This window comes from Halichoerus grypus, chromosome 15, assembly GCF_964656455.1.
Source record: "Halichoerus grypus chromosome 15, mHalGry1.hap1.1, whole genome shotgun sequence".
Classification (NCBI taxonomy): Eukaryota; Metazoa; Chordata; class Mammalia; order Carnivora; family Phocidae; genus Halichoerus; species Halichoerus grypus.
Window position 1 is genome coordinate 6,943,981 of NC_135726.1, and position 16,869 is coordinate 6,960,849.

At 46.6% G+C, this 16,869-nt stretch overlaps 1 protein-coding gene across 2 annotated transcripts in view; it reads right to left on the minus strand.

The window, feature by feature from the left end:
• Nucleotides 1–1,045: 1,045 nt before the first annotated feature.
• BCO1 (beta-carotene oxygenase 1) overlaps nucleotides 1,046–16,869 on the minus strand; it is a 153,747-nt gene continuing 137,923 nt past the window's right edge. For both annotated transcript variants that reach the window (XM_078062629.1, XM_036084968.2), the window contains 4 exons: nucleotides 9,588–9,693; nucleotides 6,402–6,496; nucleotides 5,121–5,232; nucleotides 1,046–3,192 (listed from right to left, as the gene is read on the minus strand). In XM_078062629.1, coding sequence (XP_077918755.1) covers nucleotides 2,963–3,192; nucleotides 5,121–5,232; nucleotides 6,402–6,496; nucleotides 9,588–9,693 — 543 coding nt within the window. In that variant the 3' untranslated portion in view covers nucleotides 1,046–2,962. The remainder of the gene's footprint in view (nucleotides 3,193–5,120; nucleotides 5,233–6,401; nucleotides 6,497–9,587; nucleotides 9,694–16,869) is intronic.

The following is a 16,869-nucleotide window of genomic DNA, read 5'->3' on the forward strand; positions in this document are numbered from 1 at the left end:
CTGGAATCAAATTAGAAAGACCTTTGAAGGAAAAAGTTAGTGGGTCAGGAAACATTTGAGGGCTTACCGAGTAGCTGACACATCTCAGAGCACTTGTGAAATTCTGTGGCTTTATCAAAGCAATAAACAAATCTGAGTGATTGTTCCTGCAGAACTTCCTGGTCACGTGTTACACCCACTTGAAGCAGAACAAGGAAGGCTCGGAGGGGAAGACGCACCGTCTTGTGGTGCCTTCAAGAAAGGCACATGTGTCTTAGCTCCCATGGCCTTTTGAGCTAATTACCCTGGCCTGTGTGTAATGAAACACGATGGCGTTAAGGATCAAGATAAATCGGGTATCCTGTCATCGACCTTTGGTGTTTTTGAAACTGAGAAAAAAAGATTTGGTGTGCCAGGCTTCCTCATCAGTCTGGTATCTCACCGGTCATCTTAAACAAGGTAAACAAACCACAGGCATATTTTTCTTCCCTGCAGAACTGCACCCTTTCTCGTGAGTGGGTCTGGATACTGTTTGGCAATCGGAGTTGAGTAGAATGGGGGTGGGGGAAGCATTTCTTAATTCCACCCTCTTCTCAAACGTCTGAAGCAGAATAATGAGTAGGTGAGTGTCACATTTGTTGCCTCTTTTCCACTCCTGCTCTCTGAATGCAGACCTCAGTCACGTTTTTCTTAAGCCCCCATAGCTGGCATTTCCTCCCAGTTGATCTCATGAAGGCCGGAGGTGCTGGGATCCCCAAAGGAAGCAGAGATGGTCTTCATTCTGCCATTTCCAGGGGTCAGGTTTTGTTTAATGTGATCTAGAAGCCAAGAGTGAAATGGAAATGCTGGGACGGGAGAGGGGTTTTGAGGAACTGACAGGGAAAGAGAGAGAGGAGGGATCAGGGATGGCAGGGAGAGGAACCTGCGTGGGGAGTCTTGGGTGCTGTCATTGGGTTCCCTGTGAATTGTCTTCTTCATCGTCCCAAGAGATCATTAGGAAAATATCCATTTCTTGTTGGTACACTATCAACCAACAACATGTTTGTTGAAGGAATTCACTCATGCATTCACTCAACAAATATTTATTGAGAGCCCGTCATGCACCAAGCAGTGTTCTAGGTGCTGAGGATACAGTAGTGAACAAAAACACACCCAACACAGAACAACATGGATGAATCTTCAAGCAATTCTGCTAGGAAACGTCAATCCTCAAAAGTTAATACTGGTGATTCCATTTATGTAACAGTTTTGAAATGACAGAATTTTAGAAATGGTGCTTGCCAGGGGCTAGGGATGGGGTGGGAGGGTCATGGTGGGAGAAAGTTGGTATAGTGGTAAAAAAAATCACCACACGAATGCCATTCAATATCTTGACTGTGGTGGTGGATATAGGAATTTACACATATGATAAAATTGCATAGAGCTAAACACACATAGTAATGTGTACAGGTAAAACTGGGAGATCTGAAAAAGATCTGTGGATTGAATCAATGTCAGGATCCTCCTGGTTGCAATACTGTACTATAATGCTACTATTGGGAAAACCAGGTAAAGTCCATGCAGGATCTCTTTTGTATTATTTCTTAAAATTATACATGAATCTACAATTATTCCAATAAAAATGTCCAAAAAAACACCCTCCAAACAAAACCCAACCCCCAGACCTGATGGAGCCTCCATTTGAGTGGGAGCTAAGTATGGCTTCATGGTGGGCAGAGGGCAAAAGCCAAGACCATCCTTGAGAGGTCTGCCCTCTGGGGTACTCCATGCAGTGTCACCAGAGATTCCTTCCTGTCTTCGAGACATGCCATTGAATCCCTACCAGTAACCAAATGAAATCCAGACTTAGGGCAGGAGGCAGGTGCAGAATAAGGGTGGACTCCCAGCTCCCCTGACCCTATGACATGGGTACGTTGGAATTATTCAGCCTGCCTTTGGGTTGCTAAACCAGGCACCCACTAGACTACAAAGGTGAGACTCAACTATCCATGGGGGTTCCTGGTGCTCACGTGGGACCCTTCTTGGCTTGTTCCCAGCTTCCACCATCGCCACCACCAACCTCCTTTCATCTCTGTGCAAACACCTGGCCCATCCTGGCAGCACATTCAGCTTGGGGAACCTATTTGGGGAACCACAGACACTGGCATGGCTCACTGCCCCAGTTCTCAGCAAGAACTCCTCATACCAGCCCAGGCCTGGGCCTCAATCCTGGATTCTAGCCCCCTGACCATGGTTAGTTGGGTCAGCAGCCAGCCCGCCACCCCCTCGTGCAAAGGGGGATGCCCACACCAATCTGCTATCCCACTGGGTGTACAATGGGGCATCTAACAGGCTACAAACTGGCCAGCTCTTCTATTTTATTGCCATAGAAGAACTTCAGAGGAAAGAAGCCATGCAAAAATTAAATAAGGTTGGAACAAACTTTGAAGTTTTTATTATTTTAAATTATGCCATGCCTTGCATGGAATGACCACAAAGCAATATGCCTTCCTGGCCACATAATTTACTAACAGGGCGTGGTGGAGAAAGTTAGAACTCCTAGATGCACAAGCTAGTCTACTGGAAAGAGGGAGAGAAGGGGCGGCAGGAAGGAGCAGTGATAAATATTTACTTGTCTCTTCTCTGAGATGCCAGTGGTTGCCCATTCTAAGAAGGATGATTATGTGACTTAATACAATTTCTGGTCACCATCATTATAATAAAGGAAAAGGAATATAAAAAGGTTTCTTAGAAGTGCTTGAGCTAATCAATAAACATTTGATCCACTTTCAAATAAGGTTTTTATAGCCAAAATAAGTTGAAAGAAAAGATACTGACAAGCACTATTTCCATACCTTTGTCTCAAAGCAGTCACACAAAGAATAAGTGCAAAGCGAAATGAAGGACCTCCCCTTCACTCAGAGAGGGAGCAAGCCTGGAGTCCTGTGGGAGCCTGCCAGTGGAGCCGTTCTGCCCAGGGCCCAGGGCCCAGGCCCCAACCCAGTCAGCTCTGAGGGGCCACGAGGCAATCTGGCGCCCCGTCCCGCTCTTCCTGGGAAGGGGCCTGCTTCCTCTTGTCCCAGTCTGTGTCTGGGATGAATAACCCATGGAGATCCAGGTGCATCTCTACATCAATGGATGCACGAGCCAATTCTGTAAAACTTTTGGCATCCAGAATAAGCAGAAAAGGCTGCCTTTGGGGATCGGTAGAGACGATGGCTGATAGGATAATCCCTTTGGGGAAACAAAAAGAGACACTTTGTAAAAGCGCGGACTTGAATTTCCTGCAGCTGGAGGGATAAGTTTCTCATCTATATCTCCCTGTCCTCTTTGAAGTAAGTATGGAATCCAAACAAAAGGAACATGACTTTGAGATTCTGTGAGAGCAGAAGGGAAAGGTCAGGGAAGTAGGAATCAGAAGACCTGGTTCCAGCCCTGCCGGGGCCAGTCCTTTTACCTCTCCGAACTTAGTCCGTTCATCTGCAGAGTAAGGAGAATCCTCCCTGCCCTCCCAGGGTTGCTCAGAGAATCTCTTGCATGGTGAATAATGAAAGCATTTTGTAAAGTATTGCATGCATTGGAGAAAGGCTATTTGCCTACTATTTAGAAAGTCTGATTACAGAGAATCAGTTTTGATGCTGCATTTAGACTAATATACGGCACTTAACTAAACTCAGACTAGCTGCACTCAACAACATTCAAATGAGCCCAATCCACTTTATGCACGGGCAGCACGTTAGTAGCCCCGGCCTTTCCCTCTGTAAAATGGACATATTCTAAGTACTCATTCTCAAGGGATATAGGATTAAATGAAATAATGCCCCTAAACTTCCAGCAACTACTCGTGATTCCTCCCAAGGTCTCCTGGGTCTCAGGGTGGTTGAGCGTAGCTGAAGTCATATTGGCTTAGATTAAAATCCTAACTCTGTAGGCACTGGGTGTGTGGCCTTAGGTAAGTTGCATCATTCTCTCAGCCTCTCCTTTGGTGAAATGAAGACATTGCTACTCCCTGCCCACAAGAGAATGTAGGGGAAGCCCTGGGCCTGCCCAGTAGGGGGCCAGCTTCAGCAGGAGGTGCTACCAATAATACCCCACCTCAGAGGTGACGGTAACGTGGGGTCCTGGTGTGCCATGCCATGCAGGATCAGTAGGAAGACACGGCCCAGGCAGAAAACCACTCCTTCTCACCTAAGGGAAACAGTTGGCAGCTCAGGGGGCAGCCCCACCCATGGTTCTGGTTGCCCTACTTAGCATCCCCAGGAGTACGGGCAGGGATTTCTGGGGCAAAGGCAGAGTCAAGGAGGGAAAAGACCATTTGGTCAAATGGAAATCTAGAAAAGAGAGGTGGGCCACAAATATGCACTTACAGGTGCTCCGTACAGAAGACACCTGCTTAGGGGGTTGAGAATTCTGTCAGCCATCGCAATGAATTTTAAAGTGGAAAGGAAGTGGGCTTTTGTGTAGTAAACAATTTAATGTCTCCCAAAAGGAGGTCTGATCTTTGCTCCTGGGAGGTGACTCTAAGCCCTCGTAATGTCCTGTCTCATAGGAATGTCTTTATTTATCTGGGGCCAGCCTGATGATCTATCCTAGCAAAGTGAATTAGATGTCAGCTTGACCTCCAGAGGGACTGAAGGCTAAAGGTCAACCACATAGTCAACCAACCCTGTCTACATGCCCAAGCCCCTAAAAAGCTCTGACACGAAGGCTTGGGTGAGCTTCCCTGGTTGGTGACATTCCATGGGCATTGTTGGAGGAGTTGGGGTGGGCCGTGACCTCCAGGGACAACCAGATACTCCGGGAATGGAATTCTCCTGGATTCTGTCCCATGAGTGTGTTTTCTTTCAATCTGCAACCTTTCACTATGACAAACCATAACCATGAATAGAACAGATTTCAGTGTATTCTCTGAGTCCTTCTATCGAAACAGAGGGTGGTCTTGGCGACCCCTCAACTTGCAGTTGGTATCGGAAGTGAGGGTGTTTTGAGGGACTCCTTAACCTCACCGCTTTGGACTCAGACAGACCTGGGTTTCAAAGCCTGCTTCTACCAGCTCTGTCATGTGGGGGTTGTAGAGGGAGGGTCGCTGCCCCCAAACAATGTCTCTGAGGGGTGATCACAAACAGAGTGCAGCAAGCGGGCTCCCCTTCCTGGAGTCTTACCGTCATCCTCGTCCTTGGCACCCGGTGTGGGTACAAACAGGGGTTCTGCTGGCCAGCAGTGCTCCTGTCCCCATTTTAAGGATGACTTTGTGAGAACGTCATATTTCAGTATCTGTACATCCAAAGAGGAAAGACTTATGAGTGACTTGTTGGAGAGCATGCTCATTCCCTGGGAACCGATGACATCAATGCCTACAGACAGAGGGGTTCAAGCCCCTCCAGCGTAGACTCCAAATGACATCTACCTGGGGTCGGTATAACAGCAGAAATGAAAGCAGCTAGCTTCCCCCTCCATCTTTAAGCAAAGGTCCTCCTGCCATCCAATAGCTGACACTGCATACTGAATTTTTACAAATAAAAATCCTGACTGAGCCACCCAGGCACCCTAGGATGATTCAGACTTTTAAGGATGACTTCTTGACTTTAAATATCATAAGAAACACTCATTAAAAAGAGTTTTCATGTATTCTTTCATAAAATGTTTTGAATCTTATGGAATAAAAATGGTTGTTCAAAAAAAATCTTGAATTTATCTGGCATTTGGCGTTACATTGCAATTTTTGTATGTGTTCAATGAATGTATTCAATGCAAACATTTAAAGTGGGATATGATCCTTTTGTTCTTTTAAAAGCGCAAGTCCCTGGATTTCTCTTAATCCCTAACAGGCCTGTTTCCCCTTAGGGTGTGGGATTAGTGGGGAGTGTGTGTGTGTGTATGAACCTTAATTTTTTGCTTTGTACATTTCTGCACTGCTTCCATTTTTTAGAAAAGATATTCCATTTATTATTAAAAATGAAGATATTAAAGACAAGTGATGTCTGTACACTTAGCATAGTCCCGGGATACAGCAAGTGTTCAACAAATAGTAACAAATAACAATAACTAAATGCTCCAATTTTGGCCCTCTGCTTGAAAGGGTGAGTTCCTTGAGGGCAGGGACTGGGATCGTCCTATCACTTTCTTATCCTCACTGCCACCATGCTGTAGCACACGGTTGGTGCTCAAACATGTACTGAATAAAGAAATCAGTGGATGACCTATAGCTGTGACCTCTTTGCTGTGCTTCAGTCCATCAGATAGGGCTGCCTCTCTTGGATGGCCCATCATTGCTTCCATTGTATTCTGTCCCAAATGGACTTCACTCTCTGATCTGCCCTCTGCCCCAAAGGGACCTCCCTTTTCTGATCAAGGTCACCCAGCCCAAGAACCTAGAGTTGAGCTTTGCAGGCAGATACAATCATTGTAGGGAGCGCCAGCCCAAGTCACATAGGGATCAGTACCTTGGTTGGGATGGGACTCCACTGAACTTCAGCAGCAAAGACATAGCGGTATGGCTTTCCGTTGTGAGCGTAATTGATCCGAGGCAGCTCTAAGCCTGAAGAGAATGACATGGCCAATGAAGCCCCCATCACTGAGGGCTGGGAGCATCCACCCTTCATGCCAGGCTGGGCATCCTGTCCACAAAAACAGCTCCCAGTCCAGGATCCCTGAACTTGCTTCAGGCCCTGGATTAGATCAAGGTTGGTAACAGGGCAGGGGGAGGGAAACTCTGATAATTACCCTGGCTCTATTAGAAGGTTCAGGAGCAAGGAAAGAGAGACCTAGTTTTTTAAGTGTATAAGCATCTTTAATTATCCAAGATAGAAATCAAAAAGAATTGCATGATTAAAATCAGAGGCTACTGCAATTTTTTTAGAGCTCTTTAAAAAAAAGTACTCATGTGCATGCACGTGTATGGGAGTGTGGAAGAAAACTTCTGAAGCTGTGGAAAGGGGTGTCCATGGGGAATAGTTAAATAAATCTGGTGAATTCACATAATAACCTAAGTAAAACTAATGTTTACAAAGAATTTTAATAACATGGGAAAGTGTCCATATCATAAGACAAAGTGTAAAAGGCTGGTTATAGTATTATCTCCACTATGTTACAGATGTAGAGAAAAGGTTTGGAAGCATTGCTGGGGTAATAACTTCCTTATAGTTTATATTTTATATTGTACACTGTAGGTTTCTCATTACCTGAAATTTTTGTTATGCCTTTTACTTTTGTAATTAAAAAAACTAAATATTTTGTCCATGTACGTGCATACATATATGCCTGTTGTGTCAAATTAAATTTCTAAGTCTGAGGGCTGAAATGAAAATTCCCCCCTTATGGAATATTCCAAGCAGTCAGAGCCAACTGCTGGTGAAAATATAATGTCCAAGAAAAGAGGAAGCAGGCATGGAAAATCTGCCACACAAAGCCCTCCTGAAAAAGACCCAGGGCATGAGTGGTTACTGGGCTTGGGAGGAGTGCAGGGGAATGGCCTGTTGAGGTGGGAAGATGTCCAGGCCCACAGACAAGTAATCATGAAATTTTCAAGAGACAGGTCACAGTGACTGTGAACTGGAGGGACCACCCACATACAGAAATCAGAAGAAGGTGCCCACAGTTGCCCCCAGAGTAGGTCTGAGACTTCCCATGGTGCTCCTGTACCTGAAACCTGGTCTGGGGACCAACACCCCCCACCTCCACCCTGTCAATGACTAGTCTCAGGAACTTGGTCAAGTAAAATAGGATTTATCCCTGTAAATTCTGTGAGGCTATTGAAACCATGCTCTTGAAGAATCTTCAGGATGTGCAGAAATTCTCAGGCTATATTCATTCAGTGGAAGAAGCCATTTCAGAATATTCTAGATGGTACGGTATGCATTGTGTAAAACTATAAATGCAGAGGTTAAGGGTTTTTGAGTCTGAGAGACCTGGGTTCAGATCTTGGCTCTGCTGCCTATCTTTGGGCAAGTTATGGAATTATCCTCAGTTTTGCTGTCCTCAGTTCTAAAACAAGAATGACATGTGCCAACACCTGCCTCCCAGAGTTGTTCTAATAACTTCTACCTTGTGCTGGACTCTCACTATGGGCCAGGCCCTTGGTGAAGCACTCTATGTGTGTGAACTCATCTAATGTCAAGGATAACGGGATGAGACTGTTGGGGTGAGGTCTGGGAAGCTCTAGAAGAGGGCCTGGCATGTGCCAAGCACCCCGTACATGACAGAGAGACAATGGGTATTTCCAAAGGGTTGCCACGGGTGAAGGGATTATGAGGGATCGATCTATTGCCATACTTTTCAGGATTGCCCAAGATTGCCACAGTAAGCGAGAATTCTCTTCCCCGATACAAAAAAGACCATAACATTTTAACCCTCCATCTGCCCGATGTGGCAAGTGAGTGGAGATGCAAGTCAATGCCTTAAGAACTGGGACCAAGGGGCGCCTGGGTGCTCAGTCAGTTAAGTGTCTGCCTTCAGCTCCGGTCGTAATCCCAGAGTCCTGGGATCAAGCCCCATGTGGGGCTCTCTGCTTGGCGGGGAGCCTGCTTCTCCCTCTCCCTCTGCCTGCCATTCCACCTGCTGGTGTGCGCTCTCACTCTCTCTGCCAAATAAATAAATAAAATCTTTAAAAAAAAAAAAAAAAGAACTATTACCAAGATCTATATATTTACTTCCAAGAACCCCCAGTGCCTGGGGTGCCACACAGAACCTGTTACAGGATCCTAGGATGCTATTTTACAGCAGTGGTTCTTATGGGCAAATCTGGGGTTGTCCTAACAAATTCTCCAGGACAGTGTCCTTCCAGATGTGTGAACCTGGCGGGAGCCAACAGGCGAGCAAAGCAGACCCATGCCTGGCCGCCCTCTAGCTGAGTCTCCTGGACAAGACCATTCATTCCACGCCTGTGTTGAGGACAGACCCCTCTAAGCCACACTTCTATCACATGCTGGGGATACACCGAGCACAGAAACATAGTCCCCGCGTCACAGGCTTATATTCTAGGGCAGTGGTTCTCCATCAGGGTGATGGTGCCCCCACCGGACATTGGCAATGTCTGGACATATTTTTGGTTATTCTAATTCAGGGTGCGGGTGCTACAGGCATCTGGTGGGTCAAGGCCAGAGGTGTTGCTCAATATTCTACACGGCGGCCCCCGGCACAAAGCACGACCCGGCCCCAAATATCAGGGGTGCCCAGATTGAGAATCCCGGCTCTCACGGGTGCGACTCTTATTGGAGGGGTTTACACTCTGTGTGGAGCACAGCCTTTCTGAGCCATCTCCTCCTCTGTCAGATGGGGCTGATGGCCCCTGTTCTGCAGGGTATTTTGAAGGTGTAGCAGTGGAAATGCAAACACACTATCCCCGTTCAGTAAGTCAGCGTTCAATAAATCGGCGCGTTTATAGAGGCCAGCCGTGAAAGTCATCTGGTCCAACGACCACCCCCGCCCCAGTACCTTCCTGGGAGCTGTTTGAAGATATATGAAAGAGAACTGTCCCCAAATGTTTTCCGCTGGGGCACCCCAAGAGTCTTCCTGTTTGTCCCTTGTCGGTGCACAGCTCTTCTGCATCAGAAGGAGGTACAGAGAAGGCGCACGGGAATTCATGAAAGCCTGCCCCTTCCCTAAGCATCTGCAAAGAGGATGCATTTTACCTTCATAAAGCAACTCCGGCTGGCAGTAGACTTGGTCATCTTTTTCCTTCAAGGCTCTTGCTGTTGTAGATGCCAGTTTGATTAAATTTGAGCCCACTTCTGCATCCTGAATCAGTTTTCAAAAAAAAAAAAAAATTGAAAACTGGTTATCCAGAGCAAACACTTGCTTTACTGTGTACATTAAAAAAAAAAAAAGGGCTTTAGTGGATGTCGTCTTGTTCTGGCCTTACGTGAACCACAGGAAGCAGCTATCATATTGTTGGTATTTTTATTCTTATTCTCTGAGACCTCGTAGCTGGTAGGTAGTAGGACGGGGGGGTCCCAAAACTCCTGGCTCTTTTTTCCTACTCTGGGCTACCTTATCTTTCACAGGTGAAATTAATGTATTGGTAGGTTCTCACTTTTTAAATACTGGCTGATTCACCTGTGTAAAGCTGCATCCGTCATTAAAAGGATGTTTATAAAGAGTTCATAATAACATGGGAAATGCTCATGATAGAATACCGAGAAAAGCAGTAGAGTAAATTGCATACGCAATCTGAACTCAATCAGCTTAAAAAGAATTTACACTGAAAAGAGCCTGGGGGAAATATACCAATTATTAACAAGACAGCAGGCGGTGGGATTATGGGGACTTTCTTTTTCTACACTTATCTGTATTTTCAGGATTTTCTCCTATGAAAATGTACCACTGCTGAAATGAAAACAAACAGGCAATAAGAATTGCTTGGGAGTGAAGGATCTATGGAGGGCATTCCCTTGGTCTCAACTTATAATCAGACTTTATTCAGTGCCTTACCATCATCATGGTAACCTAGGAGAGGGATTTAAAACAATTGATTAAATATTTATTGAGCTTCTACTACTACCTCTGGAGTTCTATGTTCTTATCTGTATAATAAGGTACAGTAGATGTATCATGCAAAGAGTATACGCTTCTCCAAGTTATTGTGCAGATTAAATAATCCATGCAAATGGTTTACAAGAGGGTCTGGTTAATAGTCTGCTAAATAAATGTTAGTTGCAGTTGATAACGTTGTTGTTGTTTTAAAGATTATTTACTTATTTGAGAGAGAGCAAGCTCAAGCAGGGGGAGCAGCAGAGGGAGAAGGAGAAGCAGGCTCCCCGCTGAGCAGGGAGCCCGACGTGGGGCTTGATCCCAGGACCCGGGGATCATGACCTGAGCCAAAGGCAGACATTTAACCGACTGAGCCACCCGGGCACCCTGGTTTGTTTGTTTGTTTGTTTTTTTAAGATTTATTTATTTATTTTAGGGAGAGAGAGATCATGCACATGCGAGTGGGAGGGGCACAGGGAGACGGAGAGAGAATCTCAAGCACACACTGCGCTGAGCGAGGAGCCCAATGAAGGGCTCAATCTCATGACCCTGAGATCAGGACCCGAGCCAAAACCAAAAGTCAGATGCTTAACTGAATGACCCACCCAGGCTCCCCTACACTGTTGCCTTTTAAAATAATGATAATAATAATTATTACCACTGGGAGTGAGTGCAGTTTAGGCAATGGAGGAGGAGAAATAAGACCAAGCCCCTGCCTTCATGGGGTTTACAGGTTGAGAATTATTGTTATGGCTGACTTCTTCTCATTTAAACTTTTCTCTACTTTCCAAATTTTCCAAAATGCGATTTTCTCATTTAAACTTTTCTCTACTTTCCAAATTTTCCAAAATGCGATTTTATAATTAATAGAAACTTATTTGAATGATAGCAGCTTTTTGCTGGGAATGGGGGTAAATTTGCTGCATCCTAGCAGTTGAACTGCAGGGGCCCTCTGAGATTTCTTTAGTTCAATCCCTAGTTGACAGAAGAGGAAAACAAGGCTCAGAGAAGGAAACTGACCTGCCCAAGGCCACACAGAGGAAAGGACAGTCTGGGCCCTTGGTAATGCAACGTAATTCTGCTCAGAAGCAAGGGCACTGTAGGCAGAGGGCAAAGCAGGTGCAAAGGCCCTGAGGTTGGCCTATTCCCATCCTGTATGTCTCTGCTCAAATATCCCCTTCCTTAACACTTCCATCTGCAATGTCGCCAAGGCATTTGTCCCGAGCTGTAATTATCTCCTGTATGGAGCTGCTTCCTTCTTTTATGTTGTTTTCCCCTTGAAGATGGGACCAGATTTTGTTCAGTGCATGGCACATAGTTTCCAGTAAGTAACTGCTCAATGAATGAGTGAATGCATGACTCAATAAGCTTTCCTTCCATTGTCAAGGTGCAAAACATTGCTGTACAGGGTAGTTGTAGGAATTAAATGAGATGAAATGCGTGGAAAAGTCACCCGGCACTCAGCACATCCACCTGCACCACACCACAAAGCAGCGGAGACTCTGCCTGGTGCCTTGCTAAGTCACCTGACAGCAACAGGCCTGTTGTGCATGCCCTGGGCCTGCATCGCAGGGAGTCCATCTGCAGAGATTCCCTCTGCAGAGACATCTTCTAATTCCAGCCTGAAACTGGTCAGACTGGTTGAGGGATAAACTGAATTTTTCCACACAGCAGTAATGAACATGACTGGGCTGCTTTTGGTGGCCAGCGTGCTCAGCTTTGAGAAGAAAGGGCTTTCCAGCCCAACGTCACCAAAATCCTACAGGTTTGCTTTGAAACCCCTCAGCTGGAGGGAACTCCCGGGAGAAGTGGCCATCTCGGTAATTCCCCGAAACCCTGGCTTTGGGGTTCAGAAGCCCGCTGTGTGAAATCAGACTCTAAGGGTTTTTATGTGAGCTTAAGCAGCCTCTCCCCACCCTCAGCCCTCATGCCTCCCTGAGCCTGTTTCCTGGTTTGTAAAATATGGGGGCAATTCATTACTTTTTGACGGGTGGTGACCATAAGGGGGGTTGCTTTGACTGGTGTCGGAAGACTATGGTTACAGTTAAATAATGGTTATAAAAACACCTGGTCCAGGGCCAGGCACATCATAGTTAGTAACTTGGAGCCAGACAGACATGCATTCAAATCCCAACTCAAACCCCACAGGTGTTCCTGCAATGTTGGGCAAGTTACTTTTTCTCTCATCTGTAGTCACGGGGATAATAAACAACATAGAGCGGTGTCCTACTGATTAGGTGAGAAGCATGCAAAACATTTAACAGTTCCTAAAATTTGCAGGACCCAGGACAAGAGTGGAGACCCACCACCCTAAGTCTAAATACACTGAGCGAATTGTTAAGTGAGATACCATTCTCTCCCCCACCTTGATATAGAGACCTTCATAATGTAGAACTGCACTGTCCAATATGGTAACCACTGACCACATGTGGTTATTTACATTACCTTAAAATTAAGTACAATTAAACATCCAGTTCCTCGACTGCCCTGGTCACGGTTCAGTGGTCCACGTGGCTAGTGGCTACTGCATTAGACAGACAGAGAATGCTTCATCATTGCAGTGGATACTTTTGCACAGTGCTGGTCTGTAAGGATGTGTGAATTTGAAATTCTAGGACTCCTTGGAGTTTTGAGCCAAGTTAGGGCGGCAGAATGAGGGCCAGCCTCTGGGCTCAGGTTCTTTGTTTCCTGCCCCCTTTTCTTCCCACTGCACAGATGCCCCAGCCAGCACGACCAAGCCAATAGCCAACTCTGGCTACCTCGTGGGTCTGAGGCCAGTACACCAGTGGTGCAGCCTGCTTTTAGGAAGAGACAAGCAGGCACTGGAAGCAGTCTTGGGGCTATTTGGGCAGAGAATTCAGATATCCCAGGTAGCTGGTTCGTGGTTGGGGCAAGGGAGAGCACGACTCCAGATGGGCACAGCCTTTTGGCCCTATGAACTCCTCACTCTGTGAGGAAGGGAAACTGCCAGAGAAAGGCTGGATCAGGATCCCGCAACCCCCAAATGCCAAGGCCAGAGCAGGGGCCCCTCCTGCTGGGGTCTAAGAGGAAAAAGGGCATCTAACACAGGGCCTGGCACATAATGAGCTCTCAGCAGCTTCTTTTATTATTGGATCTTTGTTTTTGCACTTGGGGTCAAGACAAAACCCAAATCTACTGAGCCAGGAGTCAAAACCACCCGTTGTAAGTCCACAATGCGTCCTCCCATGATGGCCCCTTATGCATGGATAGCTGTTGGAAGGGAAGGCAAGTGCTGATGAACCCACCTGGAGGCAGCGCACCGAGCCCCGCAGGACGAGGGCAGGGCTGCCGCCCGAACTGTCTGTACATGTCCATGCCCCTCCCAGCCCAGCCCTGCCTTAGACAACCCTGTGCCACCCTGCATAAACAGGCCAAGGGTGCCAAGGGGCCCCACCTACCTTTGACCCCAGCTGGCCCAAACACAAGAGAATCTGGGGCAGCTGGGAGGTCCCAGACTTCTAAATATACTTCACTATTGACCATTGTATACGGAAAGCACTTTCCACTTAGGAAATGTTCCAAATGCTAACGAGAGACCTGTGTCCTTTTAGAGACCCCCCCTTCACATTTCTCACCCACTTGTCGTTCGTTCATTGATTTATAGTCAGGAGCTTAATGAGAATGCTTTTGGGTGCCAGGCCCTGTGACAGGTGCAGGGGATAAAGAGCTGACAAGACCAAGGGCTCTGGCCCTCTCAAAGCTTTCCCAGGGCAGGGGACTGAACAAGCTCATTTACCTGGGACAAATGTCCAGCAAGGAACTGCAGGTGCCATCAGAGCATACAAACTCCTCTAAAGGGAGTGATGATCCTGACACCTGAAAGCTGAGCAGGAATTTGCTAGACTGGCTGCAAACTAGAAGCCCCTGTGGGCTGAGGCCATGCCCTGCCCTTCCCCGCCCCCAGGACCCAGCCCAGGTGCCTAACCCCTACCCCGTGAGTCCAACCTGAAGCCAAGACTGGAGTGGAGGCCTGATGGGAAGAGGACAGGGTTGCAGGCAGAGCGACAGCGACAATGCCATGGCCCCAGACTGATGGGTGACAGAGAAAGCTGGCGTCTCCCAAGGTCTGTCCTAAAAAACCTTTGGATAGGACGGAATTAGAGCTGCCAGCTCTAGTCATGTCTGCCATGTCCATCTGCTCAACTTTTCGATTTCAATATGCAGGCAGGGCAACTTGAAAGTGAAGCAAGAAGATGTTTTAAGGGACAATAAATAGCAATTAAAAAGCGTGGCCAGAGCTACCCTTCCCAGGGCTCACACTTCTTTGTTAGTTTCAAAGCAGTAGATGGCTCACATGGCAGCTTTTCAAAATATACATGCTGAACTTCTTAGCCTAGTTCCAAGGAAGCAAATCATTTTTCAAGCACAATAAAAGGTTATAAAATCCCTCGGTGTGTGGGCAGTGGGAGGGAGCGTTTCCTTTCTCTGTTTCATCCCTGGGCCTAAGTCGATGTGAGGCAGGGCCAAGCCTTGGGATTTGCCACCTGTGTGCTCTATGACACCCCCACTGCTTCCTGGAACCAGGAGACCAAGCACGGCACTGCGGTACGGCCCATGTGATGACTTCGTGGAAGTTCATTCAATAGCCCTGAACCACGTGGGGAGAAAGTTCATTCCTTTTTCTCTTCCAGTCTTTCTGACTGGGTCAAGCAGAGAGTCTCAGTGAGGTGCCACTATGTCTTTAACACCTCATACTTTTAGAACTTTCTTTTTAACAAAGAGATTAAGTCTTGGCAAGCAACAGTATCTGGTTAGAGCTTCAGACCCCTGCTTTTTTCCCACTGTTTTATGTCCATGCTTGCCTTCTATTTGCGGGAGGCAATGCTAGCTTTCCATTGGCCAGTGATAGGTTTCCCTTCAAGAGTGAGTAGATTTAACAGACCTGTACCTCTGAAACAAATAATACACTATATGTTAAAAAAAAAAAGAAGAAGATAGCAGGAAGGGAAAAGTGAAGGGGGGGGAAATGGGAGGGGGAGACGAACCATGAGAGACTATGGACTCTGAGAAACAAACTGAGGGTTCTAGAGGGGAGGGGGGTGGGAGGATGGGTTAGCCTGGTGATGGGTATTAAAGAGGGCACGTTCTGCATGGAGCACTGGGTGTTATACACAAATAATGAATCACGGAACACTACATCAAAAACTAATGATGTAATGTATGGTGATTAACATAACAGTAAAATTTTAAAAAATGCCTTATCATTTCAAAAAAAAAAAAGAGTGAGTAGATTTAAACAAAGCATGACTTTGTGAATGTTAAATCGAGGTGATAGGAGATATGGTGAAAATCGTGACAGAAATACACCAATGATTACAGATGGGGAAATGCTGGAAAGATAGGAAAGAACCCCAACTCTGGAGCCAGACAAACCGGGGTGCCCTGCTGACTGGGAGGGAGCATGCCTGAGCTCCTGCATTGAGGAGCCCGGGCAGTGAGGGTGCAAGAAGGTTCTCTGGGCCTTCTGTAGTAGTGTCCTCCATTTTCCAGGCCTGCAGAGCCCCGAGAGGGGTCAGGGTGACCTGTCTGGGCTCTTTTCAGGACTTAGGCCTGCTGGGGAGAATGTTAGAGTTGTACATTTACCAACTGCAAGCACGGGTTGAGAGACAGGCTGCTGCAGGTGCTAATCATGGCTCTGCCCCTGAGGGCTGTGTGACCTTGGCAATATTCCTTAACTTCTCTGAGCCTCAGTTTCTTCATCTGTAAAATGAGGCTAATATGAGGACCTCTCCCATAGGTTGTTTTGATCACTAAGTAAGGCAAGGAAAATAAAATGCTTAGCAAAGTACCTGGCACATAGAGTGCATTTAGTAAATAGGAGCCATCAAAACTGAGTTGAATTGAATTTGCTTTCATTTAAATTAATTAAGTCATGAAGTCAGTGAGTTCTGGAGCCAGGAATCTCTGTAGCCTCCGAAACCAAGCCCGGAGCCTTGGTAGCATCACCCTAATTGAGGATAATGTCTGGCCTAGTGGTCATTTTTAACGCAAGAAGGGGACTAATCAACAGCAGGGCATTGGGTAAGCGAATAGTGATGAATCCCGGCCTGGAATCGTCACACAAATATTTAAAATGATGTTGTAGAAGAATATTGAATGTCATGGAGAGATGTTTAGATATACACATAAGTGGAAAAAAGCAGTGCACAAAACAGTACATGCATATTCCACCATGAAAAGCAAGGAAGGGCTGGTGTGCACTGTGGCAGAGACGGGCCTCGGAAACACAGCGCGGAGGGAGGGTGGCCACCGCGGGAGACCGCCTGGTGTGCGTGTGATGTGTCTAGAACAGGCAGATCCTCAGAGACAGGAAGTGGATTAGTGCTCACCTGGGGCTGGGGGATAGAGGGGTGGAGGGGGGTAGGTGGGGGGGCGCAAGGTTTCTTCCTGGGCTAATAAAAAGGTTTTAAAATCCAGTTGGTG